The 19,655-nt window shown below is 35.8% G+C and overlaps 1 protein-coding gene across 7 annotated transcripts in view; it reads right to left on the bottom strand.

Moving 5' to 3' along the window:
• TBC1D19 (TBC1 domain family member 19) overlaps positions 1-19,655 on the bottom strand; it is a 174,796-nt gene that overhangs the window by 134,522 nt on the left and 20,619 nt on the right. For 6 of the 7 annotated variants that reach the window (XM_008017700.3, XM_008017702.3, XM_073012480.1 and 3 more), the window contains exons 2-4: positions 10,585-10,657; positions 9,369-9,414; positions 3,470-3,545 (exon numbers count right to left, since the gene is read on the bottom strand). In XM_008017700.3, coding sequence (XP_008015891.1) covers positions 3,470-3,545; positions 9,369-9,414; positions 10,585-10,657 — 195 coding nt within the window. The remainder of the gene's footprint in view (positions 1-3,469; positions 3,546-9,368; positions 9,415-10,584; positions 10,658-19,655) is intronic. The other variant, XM_073012482.1, reaches the window with a different exon arrangement.

Genomic DNA, 19,655 nt, shown 5'->3' on the forward strand with positions numbered 1-19,655 from the left:
ACGAGTTGATGGGTGCAGCACACCAACATGGCACAAGTATACATATGTAACAAACCTGCACGTTATGCACATGTACCCTAGAACTTAAAGTATAATAATAATAATAAAAATAAATAAATAAAGATATAAAAATTAGCTGGGCATGGTGGTGGGCGCCTGTAATCCCAGCTACTCAGGCGGCTGAGGCATGAGAATTGCTTGAACCTGGGAGGCAGAGGTTGCAGTGAGCCGAGATCATACCACTGCACTCCAGCCTGAGCGATAAAGCAAGACTCAGTCTCAAAAAATAAAAAAAAGCAATTACTAAAATAAATTGCAATTTGTGTTAAGGGCTATAAAACAACAGGGAGCTATTCAACAGAGTTCAAGAGAGCGATCCCTTTCAACAGGAGTAATCAATAATAACATCAGAGAAGAGATGTCATCTGAGCTGACCCTCACAAAATAGATAGGATTTTCGTAACACAAAACAGGCAGAAAGGGCTTTCCAGGACAGGAAAACAAAATACAAAAAAGTGTTAATGATTCAAGAGGGAAAGGCAAAATGATTCACTTGGACAGGCACATAGGACAGTCATAAGACAGCAGAGACTGACAAAGTAGAAGGGGAAGGCTGGGGACAGATAGTAAAAATTCTTAAATGCTGGGTTCTGGAATAGGAACTTCATTTTTTGAGCAACTGGGAATAATCACTGAAGGTTTGTTAAAAGGCAGTGAGCTATAAGGGTTCGTCTGCTTATAATTAAAGTATTGAGAATACATAAGGAGATTGGGAGAGATCGATTGAAAGTTGGAAGGTATAAAAATAAGATAAGGATGTGAATTAAAGCACAATGTCTAAAATAAAGTAAACAATAAAAGGCAACATTATCAGCATTATCACTATCATCATCATTATTGTGACTACTATGGTAACAGCCTTGGTAATGAACAGAAGGAGGAGATTGTAAGACTATGGGAAGAAATAATATTTAGCATTTGATAACTAGTAACAAAAATAGGAAGCTGAGGAAGAGATGGTCATTTTAAAAAGAACATAAAGGTTTTAGACATGCTAAGTTTGATCTCACAGAAAAAAAATTTGCAGCAGACAGTTGATCTTAGAGGACTAGAGCAAAAAGAGATGTGGCAACAAAAAAGAAGGAAGCTGTGAAGCTTGAATGAGATAACCTGAATATTCTTTATAAAATATAAGTGAGAAATGCTTAAAATGAGTGAGACAGAGGTTGAATTAGGGGCCACACAAGCATAGAAAAGTTTTAGAACAACCTAAATGGAAGACAGACAATGAATAACAAATATAATCTTAGACAGCAAAAAGAATCCACTGGAAGTTAAATAAATGAATTGAGACTAGATAATGGTTAACACAGAAATTACATGATTTTCTCTTGAAGTGGTCAAAAGTTTGGGAGAAGAGAGAAAGTAAACAGTAAAAGTGGCCTTAGACTAAGGAGTAGAATGGCAGACAGAACAGAAGTCTGATGGGGAAGGGATTATGAAATGCAAGGAAGAACATGATGCAATACATGACATGTGATCCAGACTAGGTAGCTTTCATGGAAAGAAGAGAGAATTGCTCCCCAAAATAGGGGGCTAAACAACTAAATGTCTCAAAAAGAACAAATATAGAAAGACAGGTAGACACTTCCTGATAGATAGGGGAGGTAATCAGTATGGCCATAGTTAAAGACAGCAAACCTCATCAAAAGTGTTTACTATGCTAGATGCTGAGGATAAAAAGCACAATCCCTGCTCTTGAAGAAAGAATAATTTAGTGCAGGGATTGGCAAACCTTGTATGAAAGGGAAGACAGTAAATATTTTAGGCTTTGCAGTCCATGGGTCTCTGTTGCAACTAAGCAGCAACAACCAATATGCAAATGAATGAACATGACTATTTTCCAATAAAACATATCTTAGGGATTCATATAGTTTTCATGTGTCACAAGATTATCTTTATTTTGATTTTTCAACCACTTAAAAATGTAAAAAGTAAAAATAAAATTCCTTGTTTGCCAGCCCTATAAAAATAGATGGCAGGTTGTATTTGGCCCAGGGGCTGTAGTTTGCAGATCCCTGATGTAAGTGGGAAAGTCCGGAAAGAAAAGAGAGGAGTATCATACATGTACCTATCACTCACATATATTCTTAACAACTAGCAGTAAGCTCTGAGAGTGGACTTATTATTTACCTCTCTCTATCTCTTCTTTTCAGTCATGATTAAAAAAAAAAAAAATCTTTATGTTTTGTTTCTTACACCTAGTATGTTAAAACTGATACTTTCTCGTTACTGTTTAGAAATTTTCAATTTCACTAAAAATTATTCAGGCCCAATCTTATTTTTATTTTCTTGAGTTTAAATCTTTATAACAAAAAAACCACACACTTCTTTCACATATGTATGACTTATTATGCTTTATGACAAATTGATAAATAAACATTAACTGATTTCCAGCCGTAAAAGATACCACCTAGAGACAGAAATATATACTTCCTCAACTATCTCCAAGGTTTTTATTTCTATTGCTTCTTTTCACCATCTAAATTTGATGATTTTTTTAAATAAAAATAAAAGTTGAAAAATAAAAATCTGCCTAATTTCCACTGTTGTGGAATGTGATGACTCTGCAGAAAATTTTCAAGAGCAGAAGAACCATGATGATAACTGTGGAAGTTGAGTGATGGGTTCGTGGGAGTTCTTTAAGGTACCTTTGAAATATTTCATACCAAAAAAGGTTTTAAAAATCCATCTCTGAGGCTATGCTGGAGAATGAAGTTTGACTGACTGTGGTGCTCATTACGTGTCTCAGCAGTGGCAGTCACAGAGTCCTACTCAAACAGCACTGTGAGGAAGGCTTACGGACAGGACTGGGTTGAGGGGAGGTGAGTGAGGCTGTGCTGAGATGGACAGTTAAAAAAGCTAGGGGCATGTGCTAGAACCTCTTGAGTTTCCATTTTAACAACTATTCATAGTTTTTATGCTTAAATTATTTTGTTATTTTATTCCTAGTTTTTTGCCAACCCATTTTGATAGCAGGTTTATCAGAGTTCTATAACAGCAAACAATTAATAGATGACAGCCTACTGTGAGAACAAATACATTTTAAATACACTATCAATAACACTGGCTTCAAAGACCTAAATTTTAAGGAAAGAGGGTATCAGTTCATTCACATTTCATTCCTTTAATATCACAGGCCATGACTGCCACATTACACTTGTATCATATTTTAAATTGCAGGCCAGTATGGTAGATTATTTTTCCCCTTCTACCCCATTTTTTCCAGGGTTGCCATAGTTAAATAGGTATGATCCTTGGTTACTGAAAATAAAATGGAAGAATATACAAATACCATTAACATCAATTTAGTGGTTCTTACTCAGTATTTCATAACTAATAAAACATACTCCTGACATCAAGAATGATCTTTGGCTCTGTATTACATAACTTGACATGAAAAACCAACCTGTGCTTTCCTCATGTATACCAAAGGTTCTTTAAGATGTTCAGGAGGTGCAGCAGGATGACTAGGTAAAGGAAACCTAGGAGCAAAAAGAGGCAGCTAAATATCACACATTACTCTCTTGGTTAGATATTACTTACCTCTGTAGTCCATGTTATAAACTGTTTTCCCAGTAACATTTCATTTTATATTCAAAATGTATTGTTTTTATGAAGAAAATAGGTTGATTTAGTCAACAAATACTTGGGCCGCTCTAGGTACTAAGTATAAGGTGGTGACTGAGATAACATTCTCTGTTCTCATGGATATAACATTGTCATGAAGAAAGCCAATAATTACAAACACATACAAATAAAATAATATCAGATTGTAATAAGCGCCGTGAGAAAATGAAAGCAGGGTAATAAGATACAATAAATTTGGAGGTCAGTGAAGTCCCCTTAGGGGATTTTATATTTAAACCAAGACATGAGTGTGAAGGAGCCAACCATGTCAAAGATCTGGGGGAAGAATATTCCAAGCAGAGGGATGGCAAGCACAAGAATTGTGAGGAGGTAATGCATGAAATGTTTAAGGATCAGAAAAAGTCAGGATCACTGGAACATAATGACTGAAGTGCAGAGTGGTATGAAATCACAGATAGAAAAGGCAGTAGGAAGACATGATGGTTCAACGTTTATTTGGAGATTCCAATCCATTTCACAATGATATATAACTCCTCTTGAAATTAGTCATCAGACTTGTACCTACAGCAAAACAGTCATGTTCCAATAATCAAGAACCGCAGAGCTGAATTCTCAAGAAATTCCTGGTCCAAAGTGGAACAAAAGCATGTAAAAGGTTAATAATATTTGAAACCACTTGCATCTGTCCTGGAGCCTACATGTAAAAGGCTAAACTGTGCATAGAAACATTGCTGGAATAGGGAAAGGCAACCTATCCCACCTAATCTATAAGGCAGTTTCACAAATTGATTGTTTCTGGCAAATTATTTTTCCAATAAAATCTACACTTCAGGTACCTTCCTATTCACAAATGAAAAAAAAATTAAGTCTCTAGATACTTTGATATTTCTTGTGTTATATGTAAGATCGTTGAAAAACTATCTCACATTGTCCAATACATCATTTGCTTCCACTTTTAATGGTAATTATGTCTAAATTTAATAAAGCTCAGAAATTTAGGATTAAAATTTGAGAGAATTTACTGATGATCTTAATAGTTATTTAATGATCAAAGAAATGTATCCAAAATACAGATAACAAGAGGAGACAACTTGAAAGTCATTCTTATTAAGACCAAAATCAAGTTAGATATTTATTTTTTCAGAAACATTTAATGACAACCTACTCAATGTAAAAAAGAGACAGAAGTGAACAAAACTGGCTAAAATATTTGCCCTCATGGAGCTTACATTTAGTAATATGCAGAGATAAGGATTGCCAGATAGGAAAAATGCACAGAAACTTATACAGCACACTTCACTCTATTTTCTTCTTGTCCCCCAAGTCTCCCTAAATACTTAAATGTTCTACCCACTGACAGTAAACTATTTTAGGCAACCATTATTCCTCGCCTACATTTATCCAGCAGGTTCCTAAGTGCTTCCAGACTATTTTCAATCTATTCACCAGTTTGCCTGGATGTTGGCCAGAAGTGATGTCTCCCTTATTCACCAGTAATTGTAATTCCAGCATCTAGCATAATGCCTGGTACATAGTAGATAACCAATATATTGTTGAATTGATAAAATGCAAATTTGATCATATTACTACTTTACTTACAATTTTAAATGGCACCCAAATGCTTTTAGGATCCAGTCTACAAAGTCTGAAGAGGCACAATCCTTTTTATAAATCTAGACTCGTCCTTAGCCATGCTCCCTTCACCTGCTACCACCCAACCATACAAACTTTTGAACATTTGCACCACACTCTTTTCCACTTCTAAATCTCTGAGCCTGCTATTCCCTTCTGCCTGAAGTGCTTTTCTTCTCTACTCTTTCCCCTGACAAACTCTAGCTTAGTTTTCTGATCTCAGCGTGGATATTGCTTCCTTTGGCAAGCCACCATGGCAACCCCAAATCTAAGTTAAATGCCAGCCTTATGTGTTCCTTGTATTTCCCCAATCATTGCACTTATTTTACTGCACTGTAAATGCCTCTTAAAAGTCTTTATGCCCAAATGAGATGTAAGTTCCGGGAGACAAAGGCTGTCTAGCCTGTTTATTATCAACAGCACCTGGCTCTGTGCACAATAGCAAACATACAGTAGCATTTCAAACTAAGAGGGCAAAGAAGAACTGTATGTTTAGGACGTTTCAGAGGTACCCAGGTCTACTGCTTGAGCACTCTCCCAGTGAAAGCCATGAATGTGTATGAAGACTTATCCAAATTTGTGGTCTAGTGTAAGGTATCCCTTATCTAACATCCTTCCATTTTAGGCCCACTACTGTTTGACACTTGTAACTCTGTAAGGTGTGGTAGACTTTTGCATGTATCTACTATAACAGCAAACTATACGATATGTTTTTATAACATGCACATATAGAACAAGATTTTTAAGGTTTATTTACTTCTTTATGTTCTTTAAGGGAAAAATAATAGGTCATCTAATTTCTTACAAACTGCTCTGTACAAAGTACAATGAAGACTAAAACACAGAAATAAATTGATCTATTTTTCATTTTGCATGTAAAGATTGTCTTAAATATAGTAAGGCTAAGACTAATAATTGCACTGTTTCCTCAATTCAACAAATATTTGTCATGTATTAGCATTAGTAGGTGGCTCAATAACTATTTGCTGACTCAATATCATTTATTTGATACTATAGGAAATATGAAAGAAATGTAAGACACAATTTTTGTTCCAGAACATTTTAAATCCAGTTAAGAGATAAGACACAGGCCTATGTGAGACGTAGTAAAATGCATGGGCTTTGGAATCATATAGTTGGAGGTTAAGCCCTAGCACTTCCATTTGTTAGCTATATGATGTTCAACAAGTTCCTTAAGTGGTCTGCCATGGTTTGAATGTTTGTCCTTTCCAAAACTCATGTTAAAATTTGCGATTGTAACAGTATTCAGAGGTGGGATCTTTCAGAAGTGATTAGGCCATGAGCTTCACCGACATGGGTGGGACTGGTGCCATTATAAAAGGGTGGGTTAAACCCCCTCTTGCCCTCTCACCTTCTGCCATGGGATGATGCAGCAAGAAGGCTCTCACCAGATGCCAGCACCTTGATATTGGACTTCCCAGCCTCCAGAACTGTGAGCCAATAAATTTCTATTCATTATAAATTACCCAATCTCAGGTATTCTGTTATAGTATCACGAGACAGACTAAAACATGGTTTAAGCCTCAGTTTTCTCTTCTGCAAAACGGTGATCATAATAAATTTTACTTCATAGGGTTGTAGTGAAGATTATATTGAATAAGCCAATGCATGTAAAGTGTTGGCACAAAATAAGCATTCAATCACTGTAAATTATCATTCATATAATACTAAATAGTTATTAACACAATAACAAATATATAACTGTTTTAAATGAATGGAAAAGATAATTAAAGTATGCAATCTGAAATGGAGAGTGCTAACCTATACTAGTTGAAAATTTCACGTAAATAACAGAATACAGAAAATTTTCTAGTATATTTGTCAAATAAGAAACTGACTAAAATCTTTGTAATGCTTACTAAAACAAGTAAAATGAAGCGTACTGTTTTCAGGTATAGTCTGTATAGCTCGTGTGTTCTATACCTCTATTAGGCATAAGGATGTGTATTTTTTATCTCCCATTGTTTAATATTACCTAATGAATACTCATACTTTCCTTTTTGCTTTCCTTATTCATCCATCTAATGGTTGCTGCCAATGAAAAATGAACAGAATACGCTAAGTCTTCTTTATTCTTTTGACTTATGTTATGGGAAATGTTTCTTTCCCACCCCTGATGTGCACTTCCATGTGAAAAGAGTTCCATTACTATAACATTCTTGGACTCTCTCTAAGGCTTAACTCAACACACCACAGAAGAGGTTTATGCCTTATTCAACTTTTAAATTTGAGAAGCATAAACTGAACATACTGCCCCTGATCCAATGCTATTTGACTGGAAGGTTAAATCTATTTAATTCTTGAGATCAGTTGAAAGACTAATTTTGCTCTCATACTAAGCTATGTCCTCCTACCTAGTCTTTATCAGTAATAAAAGTGTAATTTTGATATCCCATCTGCTTTTTTGTTTTATCTTGTTTCTTAATTTGTTCAGAACCCAAGCGAGGAATAAAAATAATATCACTGGACTCCTTAAAAAAATCCCAACGAGTTATTCAGAAAATATATACTTAAAGTTCTATTGTACAAAATGTCAACAATATGATAATGAATAAAACACAGTCCCTTCTATCAAGTAAAAGGGCAGTCTGTCACACAGAACAATTTTCAGTAATATTAGTAATATCACCTCAGATTGAGAATCCAGTGTTTGGAATTACACACAACAGGCACCTTTAGTACATATTATAAATTTAAAACCTTACTTGTCATGATAAATGTCTATTCCTTTGGTGACTGCCAAGGGTACTGTCACAGTACTACTAAAGGTATGATCACAGTCAACTTCAATTACTAGATAGCACTTATATCTAACATTATTTAAGAATTTAAATCCAACTGGGAAGATGGATTTGAGCAAAGCAAAGAAGCAAATACTAATTTTTTTAAAAATTGTATCTAAAGCACATGCGCACAGGCGTTCATCTGAGTCTCTTCATTTTAGAAACAATTCTGGTAAGCTGCATTATGTCATTTCCCAGTTAAATGAACTGGAAAAGTCAAGTTGAAAATGGGAGTGTTAAACACTAGAGAAGGCTACAGACAGAAATACAGTGATAGCAGTAAAGGAAAAAAAAAGCAGACATGGGAACTCTATTAGACTTGGGAACTCTATTAGACTATGAGCTCTATGAGGGCAGAAATTGTGTTTATTGTTCTACACTATATGCTCTGTGCTTAGTATGGTGCTACCACATGGTAGGTATTCAATAAATAACTGACAAGTAACAGAACATTGAAGAAACTACAAAAGCTAACATTCTGGATTCACATTTTAAAATGGCAAACAGTTCTATACACCTTAATAGACCTTGATGTTAAATCTAAATAAACAAAAACACAGATGTTCTTAATAATGACACCAATCTTGCCAAAGAACAAAAAAGATAATCATGTTTAGAATGGACAGTTTATAAAGACACAAAAAAAGAATGTAAGTAAGCTTCGGTTATCTGAAATATGAACTTTAGAGAAACATCTTATTCCATAATTCCACTGGATAAATGAATTGTTAATATAAAATAATGGGTGGGGCCGGATGCAGTATCTCATACCTGTAATCCCAGCACTTTGGGAGGCCAATGCAGGTGGATCACTTGAGGTCAGGAGTTCGAGACTAGACTGGCCAACACGGTGAAACCCCATCTCTACTAAAAATACAAAATTTAGCCAAGTGTTGTGGCAGGGGTCTGTAATCCCAGCAACTTGGGAGGCTGAGGCACAAGAATCACTTGAACCCAGGAGGTGGAGATTGCAGTTAAGCCAAGATCATTGCACTGCACTTCAGCCTGGGCAACAGCAGTGAGACTCCATCTCAAAAAGAAAGAAAATTAAAAAAATAAAATAGTAGGTGGTTAAAAAGAAAAAAAAAAAAACACCTATTTCTTATTCTTTGTCAGGCAAGATGGGAGTAATTTTTAATTGTATTAACTCACTTGAAATGTTGTATAAATATTAATGAGAAATAATAATACAACAAGTATATATAACAATACTGGTTTTATTACTCACAAAGTAAATACAGCTAAACAAAACACTATTGCAAAATAGATAGGAAAACTCACACACTCAGTTCACTATAAACAGCATTCTGAAGTTTCTTCTCCCAACCTGTTTTTTAAAAAAAGAATAAAATATATGAACATACTAGTTTTTAAATAAACATACATCATAATTAAATTTATCTCAACAAAACTTTGGCATCATATTTATTTGTGAAAGAACTTTGTCAACTGCCAATCCCTATATAAAGTGTTATTAAAGATTATTTCCTATATACTTACTATATCCCTTGGCTAACACTGAGCAGTAAAGTCACCAACATGATATTTTAAAACAATATCATTATTGCACCATTTTATCAAGTTGGGAGGAACGTTTCCTTTTTCACTATCAAAGTGCTCAATGAATGTCAAAATCTTCGAATGTTGTACTACTAAAGCTGTAAGGAATGTGCCAAGGGAACAGCAAAAAACAGGCACCTGATGAAGATAGATGACAAGTATCTAGTTATAATTAACTTGTCAGCAAAGTCCTGGACGACAGAGGCAGATTATTGTGAGTTACCAATAGTCAGACCAGTTAGCTCAGCTTCTGACTATCTGGGACAACCACTTAACATCTCAGTTCCCATATGCAGATGTTGGACTAGGGAACCTCTCTCTCCTCTTGCTCTTTGAAAAGTTAGAATTTTCTTTTTATTTTCTGTGAAAGCATAAAAGGAAAAAAGTCACAACTGAAAAGTAAAATGAAAAATTATTTAACTAAGGAGATACTTAATACCTTAAGGATGTATTTATCCATCAGGATATTACCAGTAAGGCAAACAGTATTTAAAACAAACTAATGCAAAGGAGTCTTTCTCACAGAGTTCTTGAATTTTTGCACCATTTTGTTAAAATGCCTAATAGTTCTAATTCTCCCTAAATAGAAACCTATTTGGCCATAGTTTTCACAATTTTGAATGAGAAACTGGAAGGTTGGGGATAAAATATTATTTATTTTGCCTTGCAAGGGTGTCCAAGGCACAGAATACAGTCATGGGTTCTTAGTTTCTGTTTCTGATTGGGCCAGTAAAGCTCTTTCCTCATCCCTCTTCTCTGCTTATCACTAGAGACAGAAACCAAAAACCATGGCTTCAGGCTGTTAAAAGCCTAAAAAAACAAAACAGAGTGAGAACAACAAAGTAAGGTGGCTGTACAAGTTTGAGGGCTTAAAGAATTAGGAATAAATAAAACATTTTCTTATTTTGCCTTAAGTTTTTAGGAAAAAATTACGAACCTGATATTTTAAAGAATTCCTTAATATCTTCTTTCAGTGATTCAAGTTTAATCTCAGGTCTCTGAAGACTGGCCTAATAATAATAATAATAAAGAAAGATAAGGAAGGAAAAGACATCCAAAGTAAATCATTTGAGTTGATATTTAGAACAAATGAAATGTTTAAAAAGGAGTGTCCAAAAATGGATACTATTTGAAAAATCCTCTTGAAGATAGAGCTTAGAACTATCTAGAATAGCTTGTAAGAAAGAACACTTTCTCACTAACTCTTAAAGGATCTGTGATAGTATACTAAAGTCTACTAAAATTATAAAAACTTGGAGATTATGAGTCCTTATCATCTTTATCTAGGGTCTCAAGTTGGAAAAATACTCAGATTTTATAAATTCATTGCCTTGATATTATATTAAATATATATGGCACCTGTACCTAATGACTGAAAAAACAGTTGCATCCATGTAAATGGATCTTTGCATAGTGTCTTCTTCTTTGGATTGCTTTTCAATGTAAATGCATTGTGCATATTTTTAGAAAATACATAAAACTACTAGTTCATAAATGTGTATTATTAGTGTTTTATCTTCAAGTGCATTTTTCCTATTCTACTGGTTTTTCACACTGTAATTTTTACCAAAAAATAAAATTTTTCCTACTTGTAATGGCTTTGATTACTCTCAAAGTGTTGATGTTCCATCACCTAGCTCGGTCAAATTCTAGCAGCATACTTCTTCAGAAGGAATTTCTATTAGAGGATCTCAAATAGAGTATTTCAAACCTAAGAAATCAAAACTTGGTCTTATCCGCCACTCTCTGTCTTGTTCCTTCTCTTACATTTTTCAAATCTTCATCAATAAAATTACCATTTACCAAATCTTCCAAGTTAGAAACTTCAAATTTATTCTCAATTCCACACTAACTCTTCCATGATTCAATGCCTTTCTGGGAGATGGCACTGGTGGCAGTGAGATTTTTTTTAAAAACCTCCTCGATTTCCACATAAAAACAGACCAAGCAACTAGATAGCAAAGCCAAATCCCTTGGAAAATATTCACAACAAAACTAGATGATAAGCTATCCCCCAGAAATACAAGCAGCTGAGGATAAACCAACTGCCACAAGACCTGTAAAGTATCAACATCTGTACAGGAAGAAGCAGAAGAAACAGTTGGCTATCTGATGTAGTGAAAACAAAAGAACCCCAAAGTAGTCAACAAACATACACTTGAACACATGATGAGCCAACTTTAGAGCAGAAGTTAAAACAGGGAGGGGTTTTGCCTAATCCAAATATAGCCAGGTGATATCTGAAGAGACTAGAGCAACCTAGTACCTACAAATTCTTAAAACTGACAAATCAAGGCTCCCTTTCCAAAGTCTGGAAATGTTGATAGAGTAATAAAAAAGGAGAATGATAGGGAGCTAACTCATTACCTTAAACAGTGGTAAATAATGAAAAAGGCATTTATGCTGCCTTTCCTATTGGCACTATGCCACTGGATATCCACACAGTAAATGAGGGGAAATGACTCTTTGCAAAAGTATTCTAGCTAATAACTAAAACAGATATACTATAATTAGAATATCACAACTTTGCAATCCCCAATGAATTACTAATTCTAGGCATTGAGCAAAAATAGCTACTAACATTGCAAAAGAGATAATCAGACATTATGTGGTTTTCAATGAAAGAACACTCTACTGCTATTGTCAGGCCAAAGGGATAACACCTGAGTATCATGAAGCCTCTGGGTCCACCTGTTAACTTACAAGACATACAAAGGACAGAGGAACATGTTGAGTTATACCATGAATTTGCAATAAGAAAAATCTCCAGCTATGGGAAATTCTAAGGTCAAACAGCCTAGTTCTTCAGCTGATAAACTGTAAGGAAAAACAAAGGAAGGAGAGAAAACCTATAGCTTAAAAAAAAAAAAAAAAAGACAAAGATATTTTAAAAATAGGCATGACTAAACTATAGTGTCTAGAGATATATATTTGAATAATAAAATTATCAAGGAATGCAGAAAATATAAAAAATACTCAATGTCACTAATCACTAAAGAAATGCAAATGAAAACTGCAATGAGATACCATTTCACACCAGTCAGAATGGCTACAATTAAAAAGTCAAAAAATAACATGTCAGGAAGGCTGCAGAGAAAAGGGAAGGTTTACACACTGCTGGTGGGAATGTAAATTAGTTCAGTCATTGTGGAAAGCAGTCTGGAGATTTCTCAAAGAACTTAAAATAGAACTACCATTTGACCCAGCAATCCCAATTACTGGTATATATCCAAAGGAATATAAATCATTCTACTATAAAGACACATGCATGCCTATGTTCACGGCAGCACTATTCACAATAGCAAAGAAATGGAATCAACCTAAATGCCCATAAACAGTAGATTGGATAAAGAAAATGTGGTACATATACAACATGGAGTACTACACAGCCATAAAAAACAATGAGATCATGTCTAGCAACATGGATGAAGCTGGAGGCCATTATCCTAAGTGAACTAAGAGCAGGGACAGAAAAACAAAACCCACATGTTCCCACTTATAAGTAGAAATGGAACATTGAGTACACGTGGACACAAAGAGGGAACAATAGACACCAGGGCCTACTTGAGGGTAGAGGGTGGGAGGAGGATGAGGAATGGAACTACCTACTGGGTATTATACATACTATCTGGGTGATGAAATAATCTGTACACCAAACCCCCATGATAAACAATTAACCTATATAACAAACCTGCACATGTGCCCCTTAAACTAAAAGTTAAGAATAATAAAATATCTAACAGAACAGCTAAAAAAAAAAAAAAAAAGAAATGCAGAAAAGTGATTACCATAAATCTCATGTTATCAGAAATGGAGGGGTTTGTGATTGGGATGGGACAAATGGAGAGGTTTCCAGTGTGGCTGGCAAAGTTTCACTTATAGGGTGGTCATTACAAAGTCCTTCACTCCATAACAATACATTATAGATTTGTATCTATAATATAAATATAAATTTATATACTTATGGCCTAGAAAGGTTCAAAAACGACAGGGTAAAAGGTCCTCCCAATCTATACTTTCTCTCCATTTTAAAGTCCCACATTTAGTCTAAGACAAGTCTTCTTTCTCATTTGAATTACTGCAACGACCTCTAAATTGGGCTTCTTGTCACCTTACTTAAATTGTGACCACTTCCACCTGGCATTCTCAAAACTCCCTTACTCTATTTTTTCTTCTTTCTTAGCATTTGTCACCTTCTATTATACTGCACGATTAATTTATTTTCTATGTTTATTGGTATATCATCTATCTCATTACATTGGAAGTGGTAAGCTCCATTACGGCAGACATTTCTGCCTTTTTTTACTGTCTGTATCCCAAGTGCCTAGAACCTAAGTTGTTTTCACACAGTAGATGCTCAGTAAATGTTTATTGAATGAACGAACCAATTTCTCCCTTTCCCAATCTATCTTCCAGCATTTCTTTCTAAAACATAAGTCTCTCCCAGCTGTGGCTCTTCACAGCTTACATAAGAAGTCTACATTTTTTAACATGGCATACTTGGTCCTTCACAATGTAGACCCAACTTATCTCTACAAATTCATCTCCTGCTGTTGCTCCACCAAGTTAACAACATCCTCTTCTCACACCTCCTCCCCACACACACCTTAGCCACAGTAAACTATATTACTGATTTCCCAACTCTCAGTCCTTTAAGGGCTATTCATATTTCCTCAGATGGAAGTGCTCTCTCACTACCGTGGCAAACACCCACTAGCTTCCAAGACATCCTTCAAATATCACCTTCTTTCCCTAGACCAGGCAGCAAGGATAAAACATTATGTCCCTCTGTTTCAACAATTATCAGATTACAATGTAATTTTCAGCTCACCTATTTATCTTTCTGACTAGACTATAAGTTCGAAGGCAAGGAATGGGTCTTTATTTTTGCATCCCAAGTACCACCCTGGCATTAATCATTGTTTGACAAAATTATATTGACCAAATCACATTCTATTTTTTACCCAATTTCCTCCCCCGCAAAACAAGGAACTTGATAAAAATTATGTTTAAGAGACTGTTTTCCAATATGTTACTCCTAGAAAAGACTTTTAAAAGCAGAAAAACTCTGCTAATTATTCAAATGCACTAAATTGAAAGTAAATAAGCTATCTTATACTAGCCTGCACTTGAAAATGATTTGGAGAGAAAACAATTTAAAGAATTTTTTAAAAACTGGTTGTTTTTTCTAAACACTTTCAGTATTTTAAGGTTGCTAGACCTCCTAGATATACTTTGCACCCAAACTAATTATAAATATCTTCAAGTATTTGAGGATCAAAAGCAGGACAGTGATAACATGGTAAGGCACAGTGGTTCTCAAACATGATTTAGCAACAGAACCTATTTTGCAAATGAAATCGAAAACCTATTAGGAATCCTATATAAAACACATTGAAAATTATATTACCAAACAATAAGAACAATGAGCCTTTTCTTGTTTGCTAATGTTATGATTAACATTTAAAAGGTACAGCTTTATTCTGATATAGCCTCAATATCCAATTTCTGTATTTTGTTTTGGTGGTTCAGCATAGAGAAAAGTCCCGATCAAAGACATGTTTGCATTTTTTTTTTTTTTTTTTTTTTTTTTTTTGAGACGGAATCTCGCTCTATCGCCCAGGCTGGAGTGCAGTGGCCGGATCTTAGCTCACTGCAAGCTCCGCCTACCGGGTTCACGCCATTCTCCTGCCTCAGCCTCCGGAGTAGCTGGAACTACAGGCGCCCGCCACCACGCCCGGCTAGTTTTTTTTATTTTTTAGTAGAGACAGGGTTTCACCGTGTTAGCCAGGATGGTCTCGATCTCCTGACTCGTGATCCGCCCGTCTTGGCCTCCCAAAGTGCTGGGATTACAGGCTTGAGCCACCGCGCCCGGCCCATGTTTGCATTTTTAATAGACTTCCTGGTCATCTCAGCACACTCCCAAATTAAACTGATGTAGGAAATTGAAAGAAGCAGAGTTGGAAATTTTTATTTTGAGATAAATCCTAAAATTTACCACAAATACAAAATCAGACAAAGAGCTTCCAATACTGCTAAAATTACACATAACATGGTTTTACTACTACATGATGGGGTATGACAAGCTCACTTGCCTTACATCTCGGCAGTATACCATCACTAGGGGCCTGTGTTGAACAGAAGCACTTGTGCTTTGCCTGGCCAACCAACCCCAAACACAGTATACCCACTGCATTAAGGTTCATCACTTGAACAACATTCCATAAGCACACATGTGCAAGCCCAGATATTTTAAAGGACCGGTGTAGAATTATATCTTTATAATCAAGCATGCATTTGTAAGAAGTGTCCCAAACACATGACAAAAGAGAAACAGGTTCTATTCTGGGATCACCCAGAAACAAGTTAATCTGGAAACACAGTAGTGGATTATGTGCTAAGCACTTCATATTTAGTGCATCTGAAAGTGTTGTTTCTTAGTATAATTTTTTAATTAAATATTTTTAAGTGAATATAGCTTTTCAGAATCCTTAGGTATAATAGAACACAGTTTGAAAACCACTTGGGACTAAATGAGAGTGGGATTTGGCATCAAAAGATCTGGAATCACCTCTCAGCCTAATTTACTAGCTTGTTCAAGTCATTTAACCTCTCTGTATGGCTTTTCTTCTTTATTTAATAGAAAAAATAATACCTTAACTAAGTTATTATGAGTCTCAAATAGAAAAATGTTCGGTTATTTTTAGGCTGTAAAGTCCAATATAAATTAAAGTTGCTGTGCTATAAAATATAAGATGTCCCAGATGGCAATGGACTAAATATCTGTAAAACTGTCAGTGAGGTGGGTGAGGGGGGCTGGAAGTAGAGGCTTTTCACATATCTATGACAAAAGTTAAGTCTTCTTTAAACAAAATGCCTCTCACTCACTTTAAGAGCTAGTGAAGAATATGCTCAAAAATATAATCTAGTGAGAAAGGGTACAGTACATTTGTAGTTATGGTCCTGCATGCATCCTTCATCCATTTAGTTATGCTGATTCTGACATCCTCCACCCTTCTGGGCTCCTAGAAACACATGACCAAACCTCTCCCCCTCACACACATACACAAACCTAGTTTCTTTCAATTCCTACTAGAATAGTCCTAATCCAAAGTACTGGCCACTAGCAATCTTAAATTTCTAATCTTGGTGAACAAAGGGAACCAGAGAAGCAAAGCAGCTAAAATAGCAGCTGGGCCAAAGAAGCTGCGAAGTAAGCTGAGGCTAACTCTCCAATAAGTACAAATGAGGGCATAGGAAGTTCTACAAAAAGGGTTCCAAGGATCCTTTAATTCCCTCTAAAGAGACATCATCCTCCCTGCTTTTCACTATGCTATCGTGCTAATCCTGAACTTCATCATTCTGTGCCCCATGGAATTGTAGGGTTAGAAGTGATTACAGAATTCTTCTATGTTGACTAACCATTTAATGCTTGATTATCCTCTCCAAATGATTTTCTGGCTTCAAAACTCTAAAACTGTACCTTTCTAACTTAGAAACTGTCTCCATCCCTACTTTAGTCAATTCCATCTCTGAACTATTCTACTGGAAAATTCTTACTTATTATGAGATTAATTCTCCTTAAGATTTACCATCACTACCCCCTTCCCTCCACCACTCCACTCTGGGTTCACAGAAATAAGCTTAACGTCTCTTCTGTAAGAGAGCTTCCAATTTGAAGATAGCTACTGTGTCTTCCCTGAAGGCTTCTCCTTTTAAGGCCACAATATATTCCCGGGTTCTTCAAGTTCTCTTCATACAACAGAGCCTTCTTACCACCCTGGCCATTCCTCCCTGAGCAAGGTCCAGTGCAACTTGTTCTCCATAGTGGTAGTTTCTTAACTGGCCTCTCTATTTCACTCATTCCACTAGACCACTGATATTCAAACTTTTCAATCTCAGGATCCTCACTCTTCAAAATTACTGATGAGGAGCCAGGTATAGTGGCATACACCTGTGATCCCAGCTACTGGGGAGGCTGAAGCTAGAGGGTCACTAGAACCCAGGACTTTGAGACCAACCTGGGCAACACAGTGAGACTGCATCTCAAAAACATTATTGAGAACCCAAGAATGCTTTGTTTATGTGGATGACATCTATTGATATTTGCACTGGAAATTAAAACAAAAACAATTAAAACATTTGTTTATTAGAATGGTAGTTCTTCAAAACATTAAACATAGAGTTCATATGATTCAGTAATTATTCCACTTTTGAGTATATATCCAAAGAAATGAAAACAGATACTCAAACAGATACTTGTACACCAATGTTCATAGTAGCATCTCTTTTTGTTGTTGTTTTTTGAGATGGAGTCTCCCTCTGTCACCCAGGCTGGAGTGCAGCGGCGTGATGATCTCTGCTCACTGCAAGCTCTGCCCCCAGGGTTCACGCCATTCTCCTGCCTCAGCCTCCCAAGTAGCTGGGACTACAGGCGCCCGCCACCACGCCGGGCTAATTTTTTTTTTTTTTTTTTTTTTTTTTAGTAGAAACAGGGTTTCACCGTGTTAGCCAGGATGGTCTTGATCTCCCGATCTCGTGATCCACCCACCTTGGTCTCCCAAAGTGCTGGGATTACAGGCGTGAACCACCACACCAGGCCCATAGTAGCATTATTAACAATAGCAAAAGGTGGAAACAACCCAAATGTCTATAGATGGATAACTGGATAAACAAAAATCATATGTACATATATATTAGTACAATGGAATATTATTCAGCTCTTAAAAAGAAAATTCTGGCCTGGTGCGGTGGCTCACCCCTGTAATCCCAGCACTTTGGGAGGCCAAGGCGGGTGGATCACGAGGTCAAGAGATTGAGATCATCTTGGCTAACACAGTGAAACCCCGTCTCTACTAAAAATACAAAAAATTAGCCCGGCGTGGTGCGGGCCCCTGTAGTCCCAGCTACTCCGGAGGCTGAGGCAGGAGAATGGCGTGAACCCGGGAGGCGGAGCTGGCAGTGAGCCGAGATCACTCCACTGCACTCCAGCCTGGGCGACAGAGCGAGACTCCGTCTCAAAAAAAAAAAAGAAAAGGAAAAGTCTGACACATGTTACAACATGGATGAACTTTCATGATATCAAGCTAAGTAAAATAAATCTGCCAAAAAAAAAAAAGATACTGTATGATTCCACTTATATAAGGTACCTAGAGTGGTTAAATTCATAGAGACAGACCACAGAATGGTGGTTACTACAGGTTGAAGAGGGGGAGAATGTGGAGTTATTATTTATGGGTACAGAGTTTCAGTTTGGAATGATGAAAAAGTTTTGGAGATGGATGGTGAGGATGGCTGCACAACAAGGTGTATATACTTAATGACAATGAACTGTATACTTAATGATTAAAATGGTCATTTTTATGTTATATATATCTTACCACAAAAAAATCTGTTCAATTCATTTTAATATAACTGTAATAAACTCATTGTATACTAACTTATTTTTATTTAAAGTAATTGTATTTTCAAAAATAAAACAGTGAGAAAACAGGCACTGTTTTACATTTTTGCAAAACTCTTTTGATGTCTGTCTTAAAAGAAGATAGCTAGATTTTTTATTCTGCCATAGTTTTCAGTCTGTGGTACCGTGTTGTTTTGGTTGTTGTCCATGGAAAAAGGAAGAGTATTTTAATATTCTTTTTCAGATAAATGGGGATATTCTCCTTTGATAGTATACCAAAATTTACAAGCAGTAGTTTCCTAAAGATTAGTTTTGATGTAGAATCTGACCATCAATAAACTTTCCATACTTTATAACACAAAAATACATTGATCAGTCTTGCACTGTGACTTAATTTTTTACATATCATACATAATTTTGTAACATTATACACTGGTCTTTTCAAATATATTGGTTAACTAAGTTATAAAGTGAAAACATATCATTGAATAAAAAGTAATGTTCATTACTATCACCACGAATATGCAACTGGCACATAGGAAATGTTCAATAAATACAATGGAATATTATTCAGCCCTTAAAAGGAAAGAAAATTCCGACACACG

The sequence above is a fragment of the Chlorocebus sabaeus genome, chromosome 27 (genome assembly GCF_047675955.1).
Source record: "Chlorocebus sabaeus isolate Y175 chromosome 27, mChlSab1.0.hap1, whole genome shotgun sequence".
NCBI lineage: Eukaryota > Metazoa > Chordata > Mammalia > Primates > Cercopithecidae > Chlorocebus > Chlorocebus sabaeus.